A 16,924-nucleotide genomic window follows, 5' to 3' on the forward strand; every position below is an offset into this window, starting at 1 on the left:
ACAATGTAATGTCCAAATATGTGTAGAAACAATGGGTTCTTTGAACACCAGCACATATACTTAAAAATCCACAAAGTAACAAAATGAAGTACCATCATGATCGAAGCTGACAAATTAAAATTCAATAAACATAAAATTACTGACATACTTGTTTAAAAAGCAACTAAACCGTAGTGAAAAAGACAAGGTTTAAATGGCCTTGTGCTATGGAAAAGACTTTGTTGATGTAATAATGTTTAATGTTACTTGTAAAAGCATTATACTGCTTACGGATTCCTTGTTTACTAGTTAATTCAGTGATGTAATAAATATTTTGTCAGTGTAGTAGCACCACTCTGTGTAATAAAGATGCTTCTTCTCCATTCCTGATGTCTCTCTTTATCCACTAGCCCACATGGGTGTGTATTTTATCTAGTACATAGTGTGTTGCTTTAGATAATTTTGTTTTTACATGATTTTTGAATTGTGGTTGGTTTGTTATGCCGCAATATGCAGCACCCCCTTTTTCCACCTCTCCTGTTATCCTTTCTCTCCCTAATGAACTATGTGAAGCTTAATGCACTTTTGTGTGCATAATTTTGAATTATTGTATTTAGTTTGAATCACTGTACTGCAATTTGGAATTATTTTATTTAGTTTTACATATACGTCTTTCTTCCTATTTCTTACAAATTTTCAATAGTATTGTGTAATCAAGTTGTTCATTTATTTTTGTGCACACTAGTGATGCCACTGTATCCATACAGCAATGCCACCTGGTGGCATATTTCGATACCTTGGTTTTGGAACACTAACGGTGAGGAAGCATACATCACATTGTACTTTGTATGAAGGAAAATTTTTCTTTGGTATAATTATTTTACCTTGTATATTTTATAATGCTTTCAGTACCTTTACTCTGAAGGACTTTTGTAAGTTATGCTTGGGCTTAAGACATTACATTTCATTTGGCACACATTCTGAAGATGGGCTGTACCCAAAACGTGTCAGTATAAATTTTTGGAACAACAAATGACCAGTTTATTTCAACTGACCTATTCAACAGTGTTAGAAGTGCTCTCAAATGTCATACCATGGTTGCAGGCTTCTTGAGTAGTTTTATGTTGCAACTTGTTTTCAGCCTTGTCTGTGTGACTGTTGACAACTCAGTGCCCCTACTATTCAGTGGGTTGTTACCCGTCTCCTGTATTATTTACATACATTTCTTTATGCATAAATTTAATTTTTTTCCTATATATAGAGTACTTTTTCTGAGCCTGCCACTATTTTAACTTTGCTCTTGGCCACAATTAGGCAGTAACTGTTCATTTTGGTACACAGTTGGCTGACGGTCATGCCCACATAAAAGGCTGTGGAAAAGTTACAGCAGAATTGGATTTTGATAGGACTGCTTTCACATGTGGCCTGGCACCTGATGGGACACAATATGACTGCAACAGGATGGCGAGTTTCCATCTGAGACACAGGTATCAGCAGGATGCACCAGGGAAATGTGATAAGACTGTTCGTGTTTGTTATATACATAAATGATCTGAAGAATATGGTGAGCAGCAGCTTGTGACTTTTTGCTGATGATGTTGTAGTGTACGGGAAAGTGTTGTCTTTAAGTGACTGTAGGAGGATACAGAATGAATTACATGGAATTTCTGTTTGGTGTGATGAATGCCAGCTTACTCTATATGAATAAAAATGTAAGTTAATGCAGGTGAGAAGGAAAAACAATCCTGTAATGTTTGAAAACAGTATTAGATGTGTACTGCTTGACACAGTCATGTTGATTAAATACTGTGCCTATAGTTGGGAAGGTAAATGGTCAACTTTGGTTAATGGGGAGAATTTTTGGAAAGTGTAGCTCATCTACAGGGTGTTACAAAAAGGTACAGCCAAACTTTCAGGAAACATTCCTCATACACAAATAAAGAAAATATGTTATGTGGACATGTGTCCGGAAACGCTTAATTTCCATGTTAGAGCTAATTTTAGTTTCATCAGTATGTACTGTACTTCCTCGATTCACCGCCAGTTGGCCCAATTGAAGGAAGGTAATGTTGACTTCAGTGCTTGTGTTGACATGCGACTCATTGCTCTACAGTACTAGCATCAAGCACATCAGTACGTAGCATCAACAGGTTAGTGTTCATCACGAACGTGGTTTTGCAGTCAGTGCAATTTTTACAAATGCAGAGTTGGCAGATGCCCATTTGATGTATGGATTAGCACGGGGCAATAGCCGTGGCGTGGTACGTTTGTATCGAGACAGATTTCCAGAATGAAGGTGTCCTGACAGGAAGACGTTTGAAGCAATTGATCGGCATCTTAGGGAGCACGGAACATTCCAGCCTATGACTCGCGACTGGGGAAGACCTAGAACGACGAGGAAACCTGCAATGGATGAGGCAATTCTTCGTGCAGTTGACGATAACCCTAATGTCAGCGTCAGAGAAGTTGCTGCTGTACAAGGTAACGTTGACCACGTCACTGTATGGAGAGTGCTATGGGAGAACCAGTTGTTTCCGTACCATGTACAGCATGTGCAGGCACTATCAGCAGCTGATTGGCCTCCACGGGTACACATCTGTGAATGGTTCATCCAACAACGTGTCAATCCTCATTTCAGTGCAAATGTTCTCTTTATGGATGAGGCTTCATTCCAACGTGATCAAATTGCAAATTTTCACAATCAACATGTGTGGGCTGATGAGAATCAGCACGCAATTGTGCAATCACGTCATCAACACAGATTTTCTGTGAACGTTTGGGCAGGCATTGTTGGTAATTTATTGATTGGCCCCCATGTTCTTCCACCTACGCTCAATGGAGCACGTTATCATGATTTCATACAGGATACTCTACCTGTGCTGCTAGAACATGTGCCTTTACAAGTACGACACAACATGTGGTTCATGCAAGATGGAGCTCCTGCACATTTCAGTCGAAGTGTTCGTACGCTTCTCAACAACAGATTCGGTGACCGATGGATTGGTAGAGGCGGACCAATTCCATGGCCTCCACGCTCTCCTGACCTCAACCCTCTTGACTTTCATTTATGGGGGCATTTGAAAGCTCTTGTCTACGCAACCCCGATACCAAATGCAGAGACTCTTCGTGCTCGCATTGTGGACGGCTGTGATACAATACGCCATTCTCCAGGGCTGCATCAGCGCATCAGGGATTCCATGCGACAGAGGGTGGATGCATGTATCTTTGCTAACGGAGGAAATTTTGAACATTTCCTGTAACAAAGTGTTTGAAGTCATGCTGGCACGTTCTGTTGCTGTGTGTTTCCATTCCACGATTAATGTGATTTGAAGAGAAGTAATAAAATGAGCTCTAACATGGAAAGTAAGCATTTCTGGACACATGTCCACATAACATATTTTCTTTCTTTGTGTGTGAGGAATGTTTCCTGAAAGTTTGGCGGTACCTTTTTGTAATACCCTGTATAAAGGAGACCACATACAGAATTCTGAGTCCCATCTCCGAGTACTGCTTGAGTGTTTGGGATCCCCATCATGTCAGAATAAAGGAAAACATTGAAGCAACTTAGAGGCATGCCGCTAGATTTGCTATTGTAGTTTCAATCTGCACATGAGTATTACGAAGATGCTCCCCGAACTCAGGTAGGAAATCCTGGAGGGAAGACAATGTTCTTTTTATGAAACACTATTGATAATGTTTAGAGAAACAGCATTTGTGGCTGACTGCAGAATTATTCTACCACCGTCAAAGTACATCTTGCAGGTGAGGTGGACCACAAAAAACGGATAAGAGGAATTAGGCTATGTAGAGGAATTACAGCATATAGACAGTTATTTTTGCAAGTGGAACAGGGAAAGGAATGACTAGCAGAGGTAGAAGAGATGTAAATGTAGACTAATGTAGATTAGAATGTGATGGGTGGTTGTGTAGAATAGGTATTGCACCTAGCTCTTGACCTTCAGCATACTGGGCAAGTTAAGTGCTCATCATTGCAGATGCACCATCCACAAGTGGCCAAATGTATGGAAGAGAGATTTTTTTTCCAGAAGGGACAGCAGCTATCAAAATGGCGGTAATATTGATGACTAGCAGACTTGATATGAACAGAGATCAACTTTCAGAAAGATGACTCGTTGCACTATGGAGGAGCAAATGAAGAGGATAGCCGATAACATGTTAAGACTGTGGAGCTGGGTCCATATCATTGAAAATGCACTAGATAATGGAGTTGTGATTTTGGGTAGCTAGGAAGAGAGATGACACATAAACAGGTTGCCCTTCAATGATTACGTGGGTGTCCATGGCCATGGTACAGTTTTGTTTGTATATTGCTCACTTATAGGAGAAGCAATTATTGGTAAGAGTGTAGTTTGTTAGGTGTGTAAGGAATGAGATGGTGGGTTTGGAGTTGATAGGACATTGTAAAGGTAGTGGTTCATAGGTGGTGATGATGTAAAGGGAAATGTGGTGTCAATGGTGAAAAACATGGACCCAAGTGGTAATGAGGTGACGTGGTAGAGGGCCAAAGGAGAAAGTGGTTTGTGTCTCTGATACGGAAAGTTAGGCTGTGGGTAATGGGTTGGAGGTAATTCTAATGATCTGAGTAGGTGCTGAAGCTTACGCTGGACTTCTGGGATGGGATTACTGCAAAAGGATTTGAAGCTGGAAGGGAGACAGTTGGCATACAACTCCTGTCAGGTAATCACTGTGGTTCGTCATCACAGTGGTGGAGCTCTTGCCTGCAGGTAGAGTGATCAAATTAGGTGTGCCTTAATGTTCTGGGTGATTTCTTTCCTTCACAAAGAGACATATGTTTTTGGGAGGGGTTTGAGAAAAAAGGATAAGGTCAGATTGAAGGTAAGAAATAGGGAACAGTCACAGTTGGACATTGGAATGAACTGGGAGACACAAGGTTCCATATTGGATTTTGGTTAGTTTTGGTCAGAGATGTTAGTGTCAGAAAGTGTTTCCACTATAGGGATTGGGAGAAGGTGAGTAGGTCTTTGACCAGTTCTGCTTTATTGAATTTCAGCCCTACGTATAGGACCAACATTTGTGAGGCTGAGGTTTTTGGTAGACAATAACTCTTACGAATTAGGTACACGTAATTGTAACATCACCCGAAAGAGGGTCATAGACAGACAGTGCAGGTACTAAGGAGGAATAAAACAACACTGCTTGCTACTCCTGGGTTAGTAATATTCCCATTCTTCCCCCCCTCCCATTTTCAATAAGATTTCTCCTTTCCCTTGCAACATTCTCACCAACAATTTCCATTTTGAATTTTTGTTCAGAAATAAATTTATAGTTTCCAAATATCATCAGGTGGTTGATTATGAGTACTTCTGTTAGTCCTCCAAAATTTGTTATTGGTGTAACTCCATTATTTTCACACTTTGATTAATACATACTTTAGCAAGTATTGCTACACTATTACACAGAAATATTCAAAATTTCTCATTAATTAAAAAATACAATAATACCCACCTGTGGAAGTTTCTTGACTTTTGGCAAGTGTATTCCACCAACTTCAATTATACTTGGCACATATGGTCTTGGAGAATTGATAACAGGATGTGTATTGATGAGCAGCAGACTGGTGTTGTATGCTATGCTACTAAGCCTTGGAATGGAGAAACCAAAATGGTACCAAGCCACTAATTCTGAAGGTATGTCATACATAATGTAAAATACTGCCTTTGTCCATAAATACATTAGAGTGTTTGAAACTCTCTCAAAAAAGTTCATATTATTTGTAAGCGGCAGAAACATATTTGCAATATATGCTGGACTGTCAGGATTTCCAAATCGATCAAGAGACGTTGGAATAGGGACACAGGAGCTTAATGCTATATGGGGAGCACCAAACTTGTGTACAAAGGGCAGCACACAGTCAGAGTTGAAAAGCTCAGTAACAATGAGATCAAACTTCTCATCGGATTTCATAAGTTCTTGCATTGGTTTAGAGCCAAGAACTTCTGCACACTGGACAACACCTCCCAATCCAAAGAAAAATGCAGTGATATAAGCCTTCAGAGGCAACAGTGACAAAAATGGTGGAATAGCATTTGTGGAATAATCCTGATGCCTAGAGCCAAGCAAACTTACATCTGTGAAATTAGGGGGTGGATCTTTCAGTGGGAAGTGGCTGTATACGACAACATCATGTCCTACTGCAGTGAGGTAACGCAAGTAAGGTTCAAATGCCATGAAATGACTTTTACCAATGTGTGGCAGTAGAACAAGTACTCTGCCAGTTTTTACTTCCTCTGGTGACCATATTACCAGTAGAAGAAACACAAGAAGGTGAGATGACCATCTATCACACATCTGAAATAGATAAAGAAAAAACTGTAAACATGAAACAATATTTTACCTGGTAGTTGTATTTAAAATCAATTGCTTACTTTCTCAGTGATTGTATCCTTTTCTCTTCCACAGAGCTCAATTTTTTTTCAAACTGAAGTGCCTAATCAATCATTACTTTTTCTTGCAGCATTGGAAACGTGCCAGCTTAAGCTTGAGGTCAATGTAATAACATAAAATGATTAGTCCTGAAAGAAACACCATTTTAAATTACTTAAAAGAACAGGTACATGCTCTCCGTTACAGTATATGCAATAAATATGAGAGTAAACCAGTAAATTTAATCAACATTATGCTGAAAGTACCTCTCAAAAAGAATTTTATGATTTTATGTTGTCACAGAAATCAGACTAACTAACAAATTTAAATAGTTTTTTGGGTATGAAATTCACAAATTAAAAGTTTTTGTTTGTGTATGTTACAGATGATATGAAGACTACAGAACAGTAATAGCTGTTTAAGGACAGAAAGAAATGTTTATGGTTAAATGCCTCACTATTGATGATGTCATTAGAGATGGAGCACAAGTTCAAATATTGAAAATATCGGGAAGGGAATCGGCTGTGCCCTTTGAATCCATCCCCACATCCACGATAAGTACTTTATGGAAATAATGAAAAACCTAAATGTGTAGGCAACAATGGGTATTGACTCACAAGCCCAGCCATAACATTAAAGGAAAGGAGTTATGTTTTACATGATTTATTCAGATCAAACATTACACTCAGTTTCAAACTAATTACCGAACACAGTATGGGAAGTAACTCCATGGCCATCGTTATATGAGAAAAGCAATGAGACTGACAACACTGTGAGCAATCTGGCAAAACCGTGTTGCTCTGCTTGTGTAGTCTGGTGTGTTCATCCCTTCCAGGTGCTTAGTCCAAGTTCCAGCTCTGCACTGCCATCACATGATTTTTGAGAGCGCCATCATCAGTGAAGTTGTGTTTTTGTTATGAGTACAAATATGGAGCAGCAGAATTTAGAGCAACATTATGCCATCAAGTTTTGTTTTAAATTTGGGGACACTGTGAGTGTGACTTTTGAAGAGTTGAAACAGGCCTGTGGGTAACATTCCTTATAAAGATCACAAGTTTTCTGCTGCCAAAATCATTTCTAGAAGGCTGAGAACAGGTTGAAGATGAATCTCACTCAGCCGGCCAGAGTGGCCGTGCGGTTCACAGTCTGGAACAGCGTGACCGCTACGGTCGCAGGTTCGAATCCTGCCTCGGGCATGGATGTGTGTGATGTCCTTAGGTTAGTTAGGTTTAAGTAGTTCTAAGTTCTAGGGGACTGATGACCTTAGAAGTTAAGTCCCATACTGCTCAGAGCCATTTTGAATCTCACTCAGGGAGATTTTCAACTTCAGAAACTGACAAAAACATCAAATATGTGCATGCTTATGTGAGATCAGACCAATGTTTACTAATAACACTTTCACTGTTCATCGAATTTTGACCAAAGTTTTGTACATGTGAAACACTTGGGCCAAAACTGTGCCGAAAAACCTCACAGCTGAGCAGAAGGACAATCGAGTAGACGTGTGTGTTGATCTTCTTGAGAGGATTCCAATGACTATGATTAGTTCAGTTGTGTGATCGCAGGTGATGAATCCTGGATTTTTCAAGTATGATCCTGAGACAAAGTGGCAAAGTGAGGAATGGCACATAGAGATATCTCTTCAACCAAAAAAAGCTTGAATGAGCAAATTGAACATCAAAACAGCACTGACTTGCTTTTTTGACAGTAGGGGTATCATGCATGAAGACTTTTTCCCTACAGGAGACACTGTCAACCAAGTGTTTTATAATGATGTCCTTGAAAGGCTCAGTCCGCAGCTCATGGTCTAGTGGCTTGCGTTGCTGCCTCTGGATCACGGGGTCCTGGGTTTGTTTCCCAGTTGGGTTGGGGATTTTCTATATCCAGGGTCTGGGTATTTGTGGTGTCCTCTTCATCACATCATTATCACCACCATCACCATCATTTGTGACAGTGGTTAAATTGGACTCAGTAAAGAAATTGGACTGTGCGAAAAATTGGGACTTTGTATGGGCACTGATGAGCACACAGTTGAGTGCCCAACAAAACCAAACATCCTCATCCTCATCATCATCATCATCGAAAAGCTCAGGAAAATGGTTAATTGAATGAGATGAGACACTACAGTTAAGAGGATGCTGCATCTTGAAAATATCCTACACCACACAGCCACTTCCATCACAGAAGTTTTGGTTTCAAAAGGCATTCCTGTTGTTCCACAGCACCCCTATTCATCTGGTCTGAGTCCTTTTATCTTTTCCCAAAATTGAACAGTGTCTTACAATATGTCATTCTGGGGCTCTGGAGATCATTCAAAAGAATGGGACTGACATGTTAAAGGCCCTTCCAGTTGAAGTCTTTCAGTGCTACTGCCAACACGAGAACGATGACTCTGGTGGTTTACAGCTGCCGAAGGACCCAATATTATCGTCTGAAAAAAACAAATACTTTGGTAGATAAAAAATAAGTCTGATTATTTTCTTCACACACCTGATAAAACAAAAAGTGAGGATCTCAAGCGTGTCCCTAGTTGATCAAGGATGGGTGGAATTGAGGTAGAACACACTCGGGTGATTTTCCAGTGATATAATCTTGGACTTTTGCCACACATCGAGTTTTCGTGGGGCCTTTGACAACATCTACAATTTGAAGTCTTGAATCACTTATACTTTTGCCACAGTCAACAAAGGGATGTTATGGAAGGGATGTTGTGGACGGAGTCAGAAGGCAAATTAATTAGATGATGTTTGTGACTAAAGAAGTATTTATTGAAACAGTAAAAAAATGTTGTTCAAGTGCTGTAATACACTGAAGTTTTAAAATACCATAGAGATACTCTGTACAGAATGGAAAACTGTGATGCAAGGAAATTAAACCACTCATCTACATTTACATTTACATGGCTACTCTGAAGTTCGTTGAACCAGCTTCACAATAATTCTCTGTTATTCCACTCTCAAGCATAGTGCGGAAAAAACTAACACCTATATCTTTCCGTGTAGGCTCTGATTTCCCTTATTTTATTATAACCATCATTTCTTCCTATGTATGTTGGCAGCAACAAAATATTTTCGCATTCAGAGGGGAAAGTTGGTGATTGAAATTTCATGAGGAGATCCCGCTGCAACAAGAAACGTCCTTGTTTTAATTATGTCCACCCTAAATCCTGTATCATGTCGATGAGACTCTCTCCCCTATTTCTTGATAATACAAAACATGTTGCCTGTTGAACTTTCTTGATGTACTCTGTTAATCTTACCTGGTAAGGATCCAATACTGCACAGCAGTACTGCAAAAGAGGACAGACAAGTGTACTGTAGGCAATCTCTTTAGTAGAGATGTTGCACCTTCTAAGTGTTCTGCCAATAAAATGAAGTCTTCGCCTTCTCCACAATATTTCCTGTGTGTTCTTTCCAATTTAAGTTGTTTGTAATTGTATTTCCTATGTATTTAGTTGAATTATGGCCTTTAAATTTGATTGATTTATTGTATAACCAAAGTTTAATGAATTCCTTTTAGCACTCATGTGGATGACCTCATACTTTTCATTATTCAGGGTCAGTTGCCAATTTTCACATCACACAGATATTTTATCTAAATCATTTTGCAACTGGTTTTGATCTTCTGATGACTTTACTAGATGATAAACAACAGTATCATCTGCAAACAACCTAAGACAGCTGCTCAGATTTCTCCTAAATCGTTTATACAGATAAGGAACAGGGGCCCTACAACACTACCTTGGGAAATGCCAGAAATCACTTCTGTTTTACTCTATAACTTTTCATCAGTTACTGTGACCTCTCTGACAGGAAATCACAAATCCAGGTGCATAACTGATATGATATTCCATAAGCAAACAATCTGATTACAATGCTTTTGAGGTATGGTGTCAAATGCCTTCTGGAAATTTGGAAATAAGGAATCAATTTGAAATCCTTTGTCGATAGCACCCAACACTTCGTGTTTCACAAGAATGATGTTTTCAAATCCTTGTTGACTATGTGTCAGTAGATTGTTGCTTTTGAGGTAATTTGTAGTTTCCAAACACAATATATATTCCAAAATCCTGCAGCACATCAATGTTAATGATATGGGCATGTAATTCAGTGGATTACTCCTACTGTCTTTCTCGAATATTTGTGTGACCTGTGCAACTTTCCAGTCTTTGGGTACGGATCTCTTGTCAAGTGAGTGATTTTAATATGATTGTGCCAGCATACTATAAAAGGAAATAGCTGGTACACAATCAGGACCAGAAGACTTCGCTCTTCTAAGTGATTTAAGTTGCTTCACTACTCCGAGTATATCTACATCTAAGTTACTCATGTTGGCAGCTGTTCTTGACTCCTGGAATATTTACTTTGTCTTCTTTGGTAAAGGAATTTCAGAAGGTTACATTTAGTAACTCTGCTTTAGCAGCACTGTCATTGATAGTATTTCCATTACTATCATGCAGAGAAGGCACTGATTGTGTTTTGCCACTAGGATACTTAACACACAACCAGAATCTCTTTGGATTTTCTGCCAAGTTTCGAGACAAAGTTTTGTTGCGCAAACTATTATAAGCATCTCATACTGAAGTTCACACTAAATTTAAAGCTTCCATATAAGATTGCCAATCTTGGAGGTTTTGTTTCATTTGAATTTGACATGCTTTTTCTGTTGTTTCTGTGACAATATTCTGCTCCTGTTTTGTGTACCATGGATGATTAGCCCTGTCAGTTGTTAATTTATTTGGTACAAATCTCTCATTTGCTGTTGATGCTATTTCTTTGAATTCAAGCAACATCTGGTGTATACCTACACTGTTAATTTGGAAGGAGTTGATGTTTGGTTTGTGGGGCACCCAACTGTGTGGTCATCAGAGCCCATACGAAGTCCCAATTTTTACACAGTCCAATCTAGCCACAGTCATGAATAATGATGATGATGATGATGATGATGATGATGAAATGATGGGGATAACACAAATACCCAGTCTCCGGGCGGAGAAAATCCCCAACCCAGCTGAGAATCGAACCCGGGACCCCGTGATCTCGAGGCAGCAATGCTAGCCACTAGACCATGAGCTGCGGACAATTTGGAAGGAATGGAGACTGTCTCTGATGAAGGTGTCATGCAAATTTTTATCTGCTTTTTTGAATATGTTTATTTTTGATGGATTTGGGAGTTACAGCATTCAGTCTTGCTAAGACAAGCCTGCATTCCCTAAACCAAGTATCCATTTACATGCTCATTGTTAGCTCAGAATTATTTATTGTTAAGAGATGGATAGTGTTTTCACAGCTGTCTACTGTTCAAGTGGTCTCATGAAGTAGTTGCTCGAAATAATCTTCAGAGAACGCATTTAGCACAATTTCGGATGATATTTTATGCGAACTTCCGGATTTTAACATGTATTTTTGCCAACATAGGGTAAATTGAAGTCGGCACCAACTATAATTGTATGAGTCAGGTACATGTTTGAAATTAGACTTAGGTTTTCATTGAACTTTTCAACAATTGTATTATTTGATTTGGGAAGTCAGTAAAAGGATTGAATTATTATTTTATTCCAGTTGTCATGACTAATGACCTCTATCCATATTAACTCACAGGAACTATCTACTTCAGTTGCTACAACATAAACTAGTTCTAACAGCATCAAACATGACACCGTTAACTGTACTTAGCCCACCCTTTCTGAACTCAATTAGGTCCTTCGCAATGGATCAGTGCACAGAGCACCTCGGAGGTTCAGACCCTGGACAGTTGACTGTTGCTGGCGGCGTAGACGGTTACAGAGCTTGGACCAAACGTGCAATGAAGAGGCATGCATCCCCAGGGAGGAAGCATAGCGCTCATAGCATTCCTTTTGACTCCACTTAATAAGATAATGAGCCTTAACATGGAGACGCTTAAAACCGAGGAGGTTGGTCTGTGAAGGATATTGCTTAAATCGCTACAGCATCTGTCGGCAGTCCTGGACAGTGACTGCAACATCCTTGGTCCACCAAGGAGCACCACTTAAATAATTTGACAATTCAGAGGCTTCCTTCATCAGGATACAGCTTATCTGGCTGTTTTTCAAGGATTTCCTTGTGGGGTGGAGGGTGGCTATGTACATAAAAAACAGTATTCCATTTGAGTCCATAGACCTATCATGGCACTGCACTGAACAGATATTTGAATGTTGTGGAGGGGCAGTTGAATTGAGTGAAACTAAACTTCTAATTGTTGTTGTTTATAGGTAACCTAACTCTGACTTCAGAGCATTTCTGCTCAAGCTAGAGAGGGCTCTCGATTCACTTTGTAGGAAGTACCAGAAATTAGTTATATGTGGTGACTTCAGTATAAATTTTGTGTATGATGGTGCAAGAAAAAGGATGTTCGTAGATCTCCTAAATTCATATGATCTGATGCAGACTGTGTTTTTCCAACTAGGGTGCAGGGGAACAGTAGCACAGCCATAGACAATATTTTTATTCACTCTTCATTACTAGATGCATGAATGGCCTTTCAGACCATGATGCACAAATTTTAACACTAAAAGGGTTTTGTACTCAAACAAATGTCACATGTAATTACAAACTATGTAGGATAGTTAATCCAGCAGAAATAGAGAGTATTTTAAAAACTTGTCAAGGAACAAGAGTGGCAGGATGTTTATAGTGCTGATAACACAGATGATAAACATAATGCTTTCCTTAACACATTTTTCATGCTCTTTGAGAGTTGCTTTCCATTAGAACATTCTAAACAGGGTACTAGCAGTAATGGGCAGACCAGGTGGCTGAATAGTGGGATAGAACAAAAGTGGGAATTATACTAAAATGTTAGAAGTAGTTACAAGTTGCAGTAGCCTATTACAGACAGTACTGTAAGATGCTTAAAATGTTATTAGGAAGGCAAAGAGTATGTGGTATGCAAATAGAATAGCTAATTTACAGGATAAAATTAAAGCCATATGGTCAGTTGTGAAGGAAGAGTCTGGTCAGCAACACAACGTCTCCAATGTAAAGTCAGTTTGCAGTAAAAATATTTCTGTTACTGATCAATCAGACATATGTACAGTATTTAACAATCATTTTCTGAGCATTGCTGGTGAATTAAATAAAAATTTAGCTTCTACAGGGAATAATATAACACTCTTGGCAAATGCCTTTCCGAGACTGATGTCTGAAATGCTCCTCTGTGATACAGACAAGGGAGAGATTGAGTTAATAATTAAATCACCAAAGAATAAGGACTCTCATGGTTATGATGGAGTGCCTAGCAGAATATTAAAGTAGTGTGCTGCACATGTTAGCCCTGTATTTAGCCATATTTATAATTTTTCCTTTATAATGGTCAGTTTCCTGAATGATTAAAGTACTCAGTAGTAAAGCTGCTTTATAAAAAGGGAGAAAGGGATGATGTAGACAATTTTAGACCTATTTCTATGCCATCAGTGTTTGCTAAAGTTATTGAAAACGCTGTGTATGTAAGGATAATCGATCATTTTATATCACATGATTTGCTATCAAATGTATTGTTCGGCTTTAGAAGTCGCTTAACAACTGAAAATGCTAGGTACTCGATGAGTTAAGCAAAAGGTTTCAAATTATAGGCATATTTTTTTATTTAACTAAGGCGTTTGATTGTGTTGATCACAAAATATTGCTCCAAAAATTGGACAATTATGGAATACGGGGAGTAGCTCACAATTGGTTCATCTCTTACTGTGGAAACAGACAGCAAAAGGTCATTATTCACAATGTTGAGAATGGCTATGATGTGGGGTCTCTGAGTGGGGTACGGTCAAGGTGGGGAGTGCCTCAGGGATCATTGTTGGGGCCACTCCTGTTCCTTATTTATACAGGGTGTTACAAAAAGGTACAGCCAAAGTTTCAGGAAACATTCCTCAGACACAAATAAAGAAAAGATGTTATGTGGACATGTGTCCGGAAACACTTAATTTCCATGTCAGAGCTCATTTTAGTTTCTTCCACCTACACTCAATGGAGCATGTTATCACGATTTCACACAGGATAATCTACCTGTGCTGCTAGAACATGTGCCTTTATACGTACGACACAACATGTGGTTCATGCACGATGGAGCTCCTGCACATTTCAGTTGAAGTGTTCGTACGCTTCTCAACAACAGATTCGGCGACCGATGGATTGGTAGAGGCGGACCAATTCCATGGCCTCCATGCTCTCCTGACCTCAAACCTCTTGACTTTCATTTATGGGGGCATTTGAAAGCTCTTGTCTACACAACCCCGGTACCAAATGCAGACTCTTCATGCTCGTATTGTGGACGGCTGTGATACAATACGCCATTCTCCAGCGCATCAGGGATTCCATGCGACAGAGGGTGGATGCATGTATCCTCGCTAACGGAGGACATTTTGAACATTTCCTGTAACGAAGTGTTTGAAGTCATGCTGGTACATTCTGTTGCTGGGTGTTTCCATTCCATGATTAATGTGATTTGAAGAGAAGTAATAAAGTGAGCTCTAACATGGAAAGTAAGCGTTTCCGGACACATGTCCACATAACATATTATTTTCTTTGTGTGTGAGGAATGTTTCCTGAAAGTTTGGCCATACCTTTTTGTAACACCCTGTATAAATGGTACGCCCTCTAGTATTACGGGTAACTCTAAAATCTTTCTGTTTGGTGATAACACTAGTTTGGTAGTAAAGGATGTTGCATGCAACATTGGCTGCATTTCAAATAGAGCAGTTAATGACCTATGTTCATGGTTTGTAGAAAATAAACTAACGCTAAATCACAGTAAGACTGCGTTTCTACAGTTTCTAACAAACAATTCAACAAAACCTGACATTTTAATTTCACAGAATGGGCATACGATTAGTGAAACTGAACAGTTAAAATTTATAGGTGTTCAGATAGATAGTAAACCATCATGGAAAGCCCACGTTGAGGATCGTGTTCAAAGACTTAATTAATGCTGCTATTTTTAGTATTCGAATGGTATCTGAACTGAGTGATCGTTTGACACAAAAATTAATCTACTTTGCTTATTTTCATTTGCTTATGCCATATGGTATTATATTCTGGGGTAACACTTCCCATTCTAAAAGGATATTTTTGGCTCAGAAATCGGTGATTCGCGCAGTAAGTGGTGTAAGTCCACGAACCTCTTGTCAACCCCTGTTCACGAGTCTGGATATTTTGACATTGGCTTCTCAATATATATATTACTGTCATTTCTTGCTAACAATATTAACTTATTTCCAAGAATAAGCAGCTTTCACTCAGTTAATTCTTGGCAGAAATCAAACCTGCATTTAGATCTGCAGTATACTGCTGCATCCATTTTCAATAAGCTATGACTCGAATTCAAAAATCTTAGCAGTAATCTACGCACTTTCAAATTGAAACTGATGAGTTTCCTCATGGGTCACTCTTTCTATTCTGTCATTGAGTTTCTTGAAAAAAGTAAGCTGGTCCTTGTACTGTTGATTGCTTTTACTTAAACTTATGGACTGACTTCTTTTGGGTTCATAAACTTTTTCTTTTTATCTGTTATTACTTTTATGCTGTAATTTCATGTACTGACATGTTCCATGAGCTTGAAGATTTGCTCCCCAATTTGGTCTTAAGGAACTTGATATGTAAATAAATAAAAAATAAAATCAGTTGGCGGTGAGAGGGTCCTGTGGATAGGGGGACAGCAGTACCAGCAGCATGAAAAACAATGGTAGAGATGCCTTTCACAACTACATCAATGGAATTCAAGAGGGAGGTGTCAAAGTTCACAGGAAACCTGTGTGTGTCAAAGTTCACAGCAAATGAATATAAAGGCCAATTGGCCCTGTGGAATGTGGGGGCCTGTCTGCCTGGCGGCAGCAGGGGAATGATAGAATCACTGGAGAGTGGTCACTGTCACAAAGATCATCATGGGATGACCAGTGTAGGGAAGTCACGTGGGTAGGGGAGGAGATCATGAAATCGATAGCAGAGAAGGTGCCATGACCAGCACTGAAGTGCGTAGTGGAACCATCATTAAGGAGAGGCAAATCGAGATCCGTGATATGTTGGTCAATTAGGATACCCCTACCCGTTGAAGTGACACTCCCCCACAGTGGATGGTGGGCATTGAGTCCCCAAGGAGGAGAAATGGGGGCAGGAGTTGAAGGATTAAGGTAGACAGTGTAATGTAAGGAAGTGGCCTACCTGGAGGGAGGTGGACACTGGAAATGGTGATTGCCGGAGTTGTGTGCACTCGAACTGTTATCGCTTCCAAGTTGGTACATAGGGAGATCCAGTTACTAATGACATTGGAGCAAACCAACGTGCAGACCCCACCAGATGCTACCCGGGGCCACCACAGTTCTGACAGAATGCCTGATAATCACAAAATATTGGAGAGTGTTCATCACAGAAATGTGTTTCTTGTTTCTCTGCCTCGTGATGACTGGGTGTTGTGTGATGTCCTTAGGTTAGTTAGGTTTAAGTAGTTCTAAGTTCTAGGGGACTGATGACCATCCCATAGTGCTCAGAGCCATTTGAACCATTTTTGTGTTTCTTGAAGAACAAGACAG

At 39.5% G+C, this 16,924-nt stretch overlaps 1 protein-coding gene across 1 annotated transcript in view; it reads right to left on the minus strand.

Annotated features, from left to right (window-relative positions):
* Window positions 1-16,924, minus strand: part of LOC124613870 (UDP-glycosyltransferase UGT5-like) — a 64,518-nt gene that overhangs the window by 32,146 nt on the left and 15,448 nt on the right. The window contains exons 2-3 of the mRNA XM_047142599.1: window positions 6,387-6,533; window positions 5,467-6,309 (exon numbers count right to left, since the gene is read on the minus strand). Of these exons, the coding sequence (XP_046998555.1) occupies window positions 5,467-6,309 (843 nt within the window). The 5' untranslated portion in view covers window positions 6,387-6,533. The remainder of the gene's footprint in view (window positions 1-5,466; window positions 6,310-6,386; window positions 6,534-16,924) is intronic.

Source organism: Schistocerca americana, chromosome 4, assembly GCF_021461395.2.
Source record: "Schistocerca americana isolate TAMUIC-IGC-003095 chromosome 4, iqSchAmer2.1, whole genome shotgun sequence".
NCBI classification, from domain to species: domain Eukaryota; kingdom Metazoa; phylum Arthropoda; class Insecta; order Orthoptera; family Acrididae; genus Schistocerca; species Schistocerca americana.